General features: G+C 47.4%; 1 protein-coding gene across 1 annotated transcript; it reads right to left on the bottom strand.

The window, feature by feature from the left end:
* Positions 1 to 504: 504 nt before the first annotated feature.
* On the bottom strand, positions 505 to 10,374 carry GFI1 (growth factor independent 1 transcription repressor; the record flags this gene model as incomplete). The annotated part of the gene is made up of 5 exons (XM_008939361.1): positions 505 to 1,049; positions 3,109 to 3,274; positions 4,813 to 4,950; positions 5,040 to 5,455; positions 10,164 to 10,374. Coding segments are annotated over 5 exons (1,110 nt in total), but the record flags the coding sequence as incomplete, so codon positions are not given.
* Positions 10,375 to 10,397: the final 23 nt, after the last annotated feature.

Raw genomic sequence — 10,397 nt, 5'->3', positions numbered from 1 at the left:
ATGGTTCTGGACAGAAGGTCTGCGCCTCCCCAGTGCTCCTGCCCTCCTCAGTCAGGGTCACTTCTTGGGTGGGTTTCTAGTTATAAGACATAACTCTGTGCTTTGGCTTTTCCACTTGTCTGTCACAAGTTTCCTTCTCCCCAGTGGATGTAGCAAGAATTAACCTCCCGTGCCTCTGACACACATACACACATCCAGGCCCTGCACAGACACAGAGATGACTCTGGGAGGATTGAAAAGCTGTGTTACTGTTAATGCAGGTCCTGATTTGCAGCAGAACGAGTGAGAGCAGGATCAGGCCCATGCTGGTATCTTTGCTTAAAAACCAGCAAGATGTCAAACTGCACAGTTCAGTCCCGATCCTGCAGGTTTTCCTGACAGGAAACTAAAAGTGAAGCCGTTCAGGACTGAAACTCCACCGAGACACGCACTCCCTACAGCATGTGCTGATGGCTCACTGTCATTATCAGTAAACACTGTTATCCCCGTGTTTCCCTGCAAGGTGATTCAAGCTACTGAAAACTTCAGGGGGTTCATCTTGGCCATGGAAAAAAGTATTTTCCAGCTTAGATATTTGGTAGCTTATCCATCTTTGGAGTATCTGGCTTCATATCTAAAAAGCTTATTTTCCAGTGTTATCTCAGAGACAGAGGGGGAAGAGAAAAAGAGAAATCCCAGCCTTTAATTTCCGCTTTCACAGTCCTTCAGGTTGAGTTGTCAACACATGGCCCTGTCCTCTTCATTCCTCTCCGAGCTCCTGGTCAGAAAGGTAATGCCAGTGTCTGCTCAGGACAGGGCTTGGGTCCAGCGGGGAAGCCAACGAGTCTGTTCTCATAGTGTTGTAGGTGCTTTCTGAATTGCAGCCGAGACTCATTTAAGGCCGTGCTGCGTCTCCCGGTGTCTCCGTAAATCCACTTTTCGTTGGAAGCCTTTGCCACACAGATCACAGCCAAAGGGCTTGAAGCCCGTGTGCTTCCGACTGTGGGTGATGAGGTTGGAGCTCTGACTAAAGGCTTTTCCACACACCTGGCACTTGTGAGGCTTCTCACCTGCAAGCAGAAGGCGGGAGAGGGGAAGGGTGTGAAAGAGGCAAATATGCCGCTTACACAGGACCAAAGCAAACAAGAAATGCACACTAGGCCTTAGAAGTAATCAAAAGGATTCCTGCATGATTAACAAAAAAGCCATTCTTACAAAAAACGTGCACTTGGGAGCCCCAAAGCATCAGCTGAGCCTGTGGTGCAGCTGAGGAGGCCTGGACGTGGCTGCACCTCCATTGGCCCAGCATAGTCCAGGGAGCAGCCTGTAGCATGGAGTGCTCAGGACACCATGACTTGTGAATACATTTGGCTCCATGGGCTCTGTGTGATTAAAACTGGCTTTGTGTCCTGGAAACATTAGGAACTCCTAGAAAGATCCCCAGGTCATGCTGAACGTCTGAAATTGATTATTATAGCATCAGCACAGGGACAGATAGATGGAGATTGTTAAGACAAACCCAGTGGGCTCGAGTCTGTCCCCAGGGGAGGCATGAGGGCTCTTAAGTGAACCTTGAAGGCCAGGCTTCATTCACAGATCTGCTCTTCTGTCCATCCCCCGCACTGAAATACTAGTGGTCACTCTGAGTCAGCCTTGAAGTTTTCCCGCAGGCAAATCACATAAATGGGAATAAATCCAGCCTCTGGAACTTCTCTGACAGAGAGATCAGTGGCAAAACTCTACTAGCCTCCATGGGAGTAGGATCTCAGTGTATTTTTATAGTGTTCATCAAATAACAGATAAAAGGGAACCCAACCACAAAACCAAGCCTCATTTTCAGGGTAGTTCTGCACCTGCAGAGCCCACTGACTTCAGCTAGAGCAACAAACTCTCTCCATGTTTGAAGATCATATTCTTAGAAACATTAATGCAAAAGGCTCACTTCACAAGCATATGTTGTGTATGAAAGGGATCCCTGATTCAGTGAAGGATCTGTTTTTATATTATCAATTTCAAAGTCCCGGCACACGGTTTCTGATCTTGCAACAAAATACTGCTCAGAATTTGGCTGAAATTCTACTTAACTGAGCCTCATTTGAAAAAGTTACTATGGAAATACCTTTTGTGTTGCTTCCTAAAGAGTTCATTTTCATCCAGCAAATATCTGGTGCAAAATCTCTATACATAACATTTATTGTTCTCTGCTTGTCATCTAGAAAAGTCACAACCAAGCAGCGCTACATGTAATGCTGTCTTTCTACGTATTTGCCATTTTTAGGCTTCCCCCTTGATATCTGCTAGTGGTCACTATGTGGAAACAGGATTTTGGTCATCTGAACCTTGGGTTTGGCCAGTACAGCTGTTATTTCATGTCTACAAGCGCTTCTGTATTTCATACATTTCCCTCTACTTAGGTGAATGGTACAGGTCTGAAAGACAAGATTTTCTTTTAAAGATTTCCGATAAACCTGCCTTCTCACTGAATGGTATTTTAAAAACAATTTCCTTCCGTGATTCACTTGCACTTTATTAGTTTCCATGTTTATTACTAACAGTGAAACTTGAGAACTCTGCACCTCTCCTTCCATTCTGTATCAAAGCTGCTGCCATTTCTCAGAAAGTCCGGGTGGAAATGCAGACAATCTCTGAACAAATATTTAGACTAAGAGTTGGACCCTAGGCCCTCCAGTTTAGTGTTTGATCTAGAGGAGGAGACTCCTGTTGTTCCTACTGTAAATTGGGAGATCCTGCAAAAAGAAATGCTGCATTCAAATTCACCTGTCATTTTGCAGGCACCTCAGCTGTAAATCAAGGCTACACGAATGTAGCATTCTACAAATCATTGTACATAAAAGCCCTTTGAATAAACAGTGGTGGAGCCTATTAAAGGAACATTGATTGGACTGCGAGGATTTGGGTTATTTTGCAGCTTCTGTTCATGAAGCCACATTCAAATCACCCTTCTTTGAATGAGTAGAGCTTAGATAGCATGAATGGTGGCAGGGCAGTGACGAGCACAGGGAGGTGCATGGACTATCCCAGCTGAGGAGGAACGGACTACTGCAGAGGGACCTCATCAGGGACGTGCCCTCACAGTTGGGGCTGAACACCAGCAGCTGCAGGGCTGACCTGTGTGAATGAAGGTGTGTTTCTTCATATCAGATTTCTGGTGGAACCGCTTCCCACAGTACTGGCATGGATAGGGCCGGGTGTCCGAGTGGATGAGCAGGTGGGTGGACAGAGTAGAAGATCTCTTAAAACTCTTGCCACAAATCTTACAATCAAAGCTGCGTTCCTGCAGAAAGAGGAGGCCAAACACATGCATTACATGACACCACGGATCCCACCAGCAACAAGTTGCTTGTCAGCACATCAGTGTTGGCCCTTCTGCCTTAGCAAGCACTTCCACTTCTCCAGAAAGCTGGAGTGGCCTGTGGAGATGCTAACACTGGCATGATAGCACCACGTGCTAAAAAAGATAATGCACCTTCTCCCAGTACTACTCCTTACAATGAACAGTTCTTCCTGATGGCAGGAATGGCCAGGTGGGAGCAGCCCTGACCAGCCTGGCAGAGTCCACCTGCACATTTCAACAGGGGCCCCAGACACAATGACTCCACTGAGAAGTCCAACAGCTGCAGAGGCCACCTCTCCACTGTATGCAGGAAAGCAGGTGCTGAGATCTGCTTGGCACTCCTGGAAATCTCTGTGACAGGCTGACTCGTGCTGGCAGGGTAACAACTAACTGCTTATTTGTAGTTCCATTAGAACTCAAGTGAAAGCTACCTAGAGAATCTGGGGGAAACAGCTTTTTGGCTTACTATTTCAACAAATCAGAATAAATGCATTAGGACCTTGCTGTCTCTCTCCTCTCCATCACATACTCCTCTACACGACTTTCTTCTATCATAAATATCTCTTCTTTCCATCCTTTAACTACCATCACACCTTCCTCTTCCTGCTCTTCTTTCATACAATCACCTTCATTTAGTAGGCTGATTGTTAATGCACTCTCCCTGAAATGCAGTGCTGCTCTTTTCACTATTATTTAATGGCTGATATTTCCCCTCATTGTGTGCACACCCATAAAATTGTAAATAAAACAGCTGGTAAAAAGAAAAACAAAACACTCCTGTAACTCTAACCTCCAAAAGCCAATCTGAAGAAGGAAGATTTGCCAGGTCAGGAGGGTGGGTGAAGGGGAAACATGGCACAATATCAGCAAGTGGAAAATGTTACAAGTCCTCCTACCAAAATTAACTACCATACTGTTTTGGTGTGTGACTCAGAGTGTCAAGATGGGTGAAGTCTGTGCTCTATACCTCACTGGTCGTTCAGATGTTCCCTGCACAGCCACAATGGCTACAAAAAAAGGAAGACTCATTTCTTTGTGGGTGGAGAGTAGAAAGAATGAGAGCTGCATCAAAAGAAAACACAGTGAATTGCTTTAGCTGTTAAAAACACTCCACACCTGCATTACAATTTTCTGCTCTGAGAGTGAGAATTTATTATTTATTATCTGTTACTCCTGGAGTGCCAAAAGTGCCCATTGCTTAGTACAGATGCACGCAAGGTCTGGGGAATGGGAACAAAGCCTGTGTTCTTTAATTTACTGATTTGCTCCTTTGCTCACTAGCTGCCCACCTTTTCCTCTGCCTGCCACCATATTTTTCACCTACAACCACTCACTGCAGCCCTGCAGTGTTCTCTCTTGTCCTCAGTTCACATGCCCACCTACTGCCCTCCCGACTGCCTTCATGGCCTCCCCAGAGCCAAAGCCAGCAGCTGCCCTAGTCCAGGGACCTTCATTCTGGCAGTCTGCCCCTCTCTCACCTGCGAGTGCACGGCCTTGTGCTGCTCCAGGCTGACTGCATGGCCGAAGGTCTTGCCACACATGTCACAGGCAAAGGGCCTCGTGCCACTGTGTGAGCGGCGCACGTGTACCTCAAGGCCGTGCGGCGTGGAGAATACCTGAGGGGAGAGAGCACATGGGGTCAGGCTGGCCAGGGAGAAGGTGCTGGGGAGGAGTCGTAACCAACGGAGGAGAAAGGGATGCCTACCTTGCTGCACTTGACACACTTGTAAGAGCCAGTGCTGATGAGCAGTGGGCGGCACAAGAGGTCTGACTCGACTTTGATGCCACTCGGCCCCTTCTCTTGCTGCAGCCCAGGTTGTGTCTCAGCATAGAGTCCAGGTGCTGCTGCCGGTGGCCGCTCAAACAGCCCAGGGCCCGGGGAGCCAAAGTCACCATACAGCCCGAGGGAAGAGCTGCACTCCGCGCCGTAGAGGGCAGGCTCAGAGCCTCGCTCGCAGAAGAGCCCCAGGGCTGAGCTTGCCTCCAGCGTTGGGCAGGGCCTGTAGCTTTGCACAAGGTGCCTCAGCTCGGAGCCGCCCAGGCTGTTCCACATGTACGGTTTGAAGGGCACAGAGAAGGGGGGTGCTTCATCTAGGGACGGGCACACAGATCGCTCCGAGGCTGCGGAAACACAAGGGCATGGGAATTACTGCACTTTGGAGTCCAGCTGCTCCCATGGGCAGAATCGTCTCAGCACTCAGGCTTCTGCCCACAGCCGGGCCCCTGTACTCCACGTTAAGGCTGCCCTTGCATCTCCAGTGGGCGGACATATTATATTGCACAGTAGGGTCTGTGCATCCACTACTGCCTACTCACCTGCTGTCCCAGACAAATTATTTAAAGCAGTCACCAAGTTTGTCTCCCTCCACCTCTGGATGCCCAGGTGTGTACACACTGATCTGACTGTTGAGACACTGAACATTTCAGTCTGCAGCCTCCTTTGGTTTTATCTGCAGTTCCTCAAAAAGTAGATCTACTGTGTTGGAAAATGGGCATCAAAACTGACAGTCCACACGTTTAAGCTCTGATGTAGATCCCACACATCCATATAGCAAATATAACATTATGATGGTACAAGAAGGGGCAAGTATGCTGAGATTTACCTGTTCAACAAAACTGAAAATTGCTTGTTGCACAATTTAATGCTTAAATCTGGTCTCTCAACTTCATGCCACAAGGGTCTGTAACTATACTACAGTGTAATTGAAATAAAAAACAACTTCTGAGGTGCTTGAATGTCATGCTGCACTTATTTGGGGAAAAAAAAAAAATACCAAACCACAACTAAAATTAGTCCTCACCTGAAATAAAATCATGGTTACTTCAGATTGTTCTGAGTTTCTCCAAGAAAGTGAGTCCCCCAAAGATAAAGCTTCACAATATAATCAGTATAGCCCTCAATTAAAAATTGAAGACATGAAAAGATTTTCCTAGCAGTCATAATCAAAGCTGTTATTCACCAGGACAAGCTCAGATGGCTTCAGCTGTCTCTAACAGGCTCACCTTTGGCAGCGGCATCTGACCAAGGCAGCAGGCACTACAAGGTGAATCGCCCTTTGGGGCCCACGGCAGAGTCTGGTGCAATGGCAGGAACACAGCCTGCGTGCTCAGTCTCTGAAGGCACAAATGCTCAGGGAGCCTCGCACACAGGGAGGCACAGTTGGGCAGGGAACATGAGGTACCAGACCCCAGATGTGTCTGCCAGAGATGCTGATGAATGCCCAAGGTGCTCTGCTTTCACTCTTCATTGCAACAGGCAGCAGCACTGGGAGAGTGACATGTCTCCACTGGACAATATTTTAGTGAACAAAGGAGAAGTGAAATCAATTAACTGCTATAGTGCTGAAGCCTTCATGAGATACTTGGCAACTTGGTTTCCAGAATAACCTCCCTTATCCAAAAACTCGTCCACCCACAATTGCTTTCTTGCTTTTTCTCATTCCTGTCAGCTTCACAGCTCCCATGGCTTTCTCAGCCTCTGGCAAGCCAAGAGGTGGGCTGGAAAAAAAGGCACGATGTGTTGGGTTATCCATTTGGACAGGCAAATGGTCACTAAGGGTCACAGAAGGGGTAAGAAATTAAGTGAAAAATCGAACTTCATATGACTTGACTGTTTTCTATCTTTTACATAATTTCAGATGTTAAGAATTTCAAATTCTTCCATTGAAATGAGAAGTCGTCTTGTTTGGAAATATATGCGCATGTACAAACTGGGACATTTGAACAGAGCGATGGAATCAAATTAGCTGACATGGTGCTGAGCATGATTTTTCCTGTTCTGCACTGACTGCAAAGTTGTGGTCAGCATCACATTATCTATCCTGTGTCTTTGCAACCGGTTTCAGTGTTGCCACCTCTCACGATTTTATCGCAAGACTCAAAACTATCTTAAAGCCCCAGTTCTTGAAATTACATGATTTCATCAGGCCCTCAGCTTTCGTTTGCTTGTCTTGTTTTAATGTTTTTTCCTCTTAAATTCAACTTCTAGCCCAGACTTTAAAGAAAGGCATGAGAACGTAAATGCTCAATATTTCAACACTAGAACTGAATATCCATAAGGTATTACTTACAATCTTGATTTCTAAGACAGTCCATTGAGTGAGAGGAGAGGGAAGGCTGACCTGATTTTTGAGCCCTTGGAACTGGCAACACGGGACACGGTAAACATTGCACCATAGATCAGTTTGCATGTGATGTTCCTTCCATCACCTCACATGCTTTGGAGACCTCTCAAGCACAAGTGCAAGGGAGCCACTCACACTGTGCTTCTCAGGGGTAAGATCAAGCCATCCAAGACCTGTACCCAGTGTCAAGGCAACCTGCAAACCCTGTTCTGCCACACTGCAGGGCACTTCTTTGTCTGCCTCTCCTCCACTCCATGGCACCTAGGCCTCCATGTGGTGAGCAGGGAAGACACATCCTGCCTCCTCTTCCTACCAGTTCTGTGCAGCCTTTATATAGATCACTGCTGAGAGAAAAGACGTCAGTGCTCTTTCACGAATGCAAGGCAAACTCAACCTGAAATGGTTTGAAACAGACTGATGGGCAGAGCAAAGAAAGATTCAAGTGTCCTCCTCTAGAGGCCACAAAACACCACGCTCTCTTCACAACTCCATTATACCCAGTAAAAGCCTCCCTCCAAGACTGCAGCATCAACAGGCTTATCAGGAGATACTAACATACTGCTGCATTGAGCTATCAGGCACCTTCTGTATATGCAAATGCTTGTGATTACACCCTTAGAAAGTGAGATTAAATAACAAAGTCATTTGCACTGATGAGAGTCAACAACATATTAGAGTGTCAACAGGTATCGTGTCTGCGCACGCCCACCACCGTTCTGCTGCTGATGGGCAGCACAGCACTCAACGACAAACCCTCACTGCGTCCTGCAGTGCAGCCTGCACCTACGTTCGCTTCCAGGGGTGAGGAGATGAAAATACCACTCACTGCACCTGCCCTGAGCATGACTGAGAAATGTGATTTCTCATCTGCCCTACCTGTCAAAGCACAGAAACTGAGCCCCACCCAGACAAACACAATCATAGAAATCCAGTCTCTCACTAGCGTGGCTTGCAACAGGAACCTAGGCACGAATTCCAGCCTCACAATCAATCTGACAAAGCAGCTGGAAAGCGGCAGAGAGTTTGGGGGGAAGCTGCAGGAGGAACCTCGACTATCTCATCCCGCAGCCGCTGTCTGCATCCTTAACCTAACAGAACCTCTCTCAATGCACTGAGGTCCATTTAATAAAGCTCTTCACTTGCACTACTTGGAGTCCCTTACCTTCCTGTTCCTCCTGTGAATGGCATCAGGCAATCCCAGGACCACCCCCATCCTCCCCACAGGTCCCAAAAAAATCTCAATCTGGGGATGTCACGCCCAGTTTGCAAAGCTGCCTTCCCTGGGTAGATGGTTGGATGCAAGCTAATGAATCCCCACAGTGAGGGAAGAAAGGAGCAGGGAGGAGAAAAAGACAGAGCAGCCCCGGTGAATACCTGCTCCAGTTCACATCCGTCTTTTAGACACCTCGTGAAATCGGTCTGTTTCCCATGCAGAAATCCGTAGTTATTTGGGGAGGGAGGAGCAGGACAAATTCGTTAGAACAAACACTACACACGTTACTACACTTTATGGAGAAATATCAGCAAAAGAGAGACTGCTGTGTTGCTGCATTTGGTCCGGGCTGTCATCTGCACAGACTGAAACTGCCCCGTGGCTGACTGTGACGATACTGGGCAGCATTTTGAAAGTCTCCTCAAAAGGGTTTTAGGACCCTCAAAAGGGTTTTAGAAAGAAGGAGAGGCTTTAAAAATGAAACCCACATCATTACAATTAGCCGTCGATATGCAAGGACACCAGAAAGATGAAGTGGGAAAATGAGCAGGGAAACAGAGTTAAGTATTCGTTTGCTGGAGACTGCTGTCAGTCGGTAAAGCTGAGACAATTTTTCCTTCACTAAGACAGAAATTGTTCTTTTTTTCTCCAGCTGTCACTTTTTAACTGAGGCAATAAAAAGTTGGTTTTATATATCCATGTTTTTGTTATAAAATAATACCATTGTATTTTTAAACGAGATAAGTATTCTCGCCAGGCTGGGGACAGCATCTCCCACTGCTCCAACCACATCAAAGGCAGGACGAGGGAGCTAGAGACAGGCGTTGCAGCCATAAGTGTGAGTTTCCTGGATTTGGGGTGTTTAAATCTGACCATCATTATTTTCCTCTGGCTTTTACGAATGCGTTTTTAGAAAAAAGAAAAAAAAAAGAAAAAAAAAAAAAAAAAAGAGAGAGAGAAGGTTGGGAGGGAGGGAAGGAGGGAGAGATCCTTTATATAGACAAGAGGCAAGAAAAAACCTGAAAGGGAGTTAGAATGTCTAGCAGGTAGTACAAAACGCAGTTGGTGCTGTTTACTACAGGTATACCGATAGCCTAGCAAAAATGTTTACTGTCTCAAAAAACAGCTGAACTCCAGGTAGCAGGACCCTGTAGGAAAACACCAGAACCTTTTAGACATAACCGGTTTGCCTCTACCAATTAACAGAAACAAACAAACAAACCAACAAAAAAATTAATGCCCGATAGCATTCCAACTTCCCTACAGCCTTTCCCCCGCTGCTCCCTCAGCACTTGGGAGACAGGTCCGACAGAGAGAAAGCGAAAACGACTGGAAGGGACAGGCTTGCCTTTTCCCACGCCAATCTGGCGAAGGCAAATCTGTCCCTTCCACTCGATCTCAATGGCGGCGCCTGGCCGTAAGACATTGCTTCAGGGCGCCGACACGGACGCGCAGCCGGACCCTCGCCGAGCGCTCCTCGTCCCGCTCCTACCTGGCGAGACGGAGGGCGAGGGAGGTCTCCAGAAGTCCTCAAACTCGGACACCCTGTCACAGACGCTGCCCTCGCAGCTGGGCGCTGACTCGGAGGTGCCATCAGCAGCCTCAGTAAGGTGGGATTCCGGGGAGAAGCGCCCCTGGGAAGGCTCCGGATCGGGCAGGACGGTGCGGCACAGCCCCGTGTCCTCGGGGATCTTGGTGTCTGCAGGGCAAAGGGGGCGAGGGGGCT

This window comes from Merops nubicus, unplaced genomic scaffold (assembly GCF_000691845.1).
Source record: "Merops nubicus isolate BGI_N331 unplaced genomic scaffold, ASM69184v1 scaffold35984, whole genome shotgun sequence".
NCBI classification, from domain to species: domain Eukaryota; kingdom Metazoa; phylum Chordata; class Aves; order Coraciiformes; family Meropidae; genus Merops; species Merops nubicus.
The sequence above is the reverse complement of the archived record's forward strand: the minus strand, read 5'-3'. Positions and strand labels throughout refer to the sequence as shown.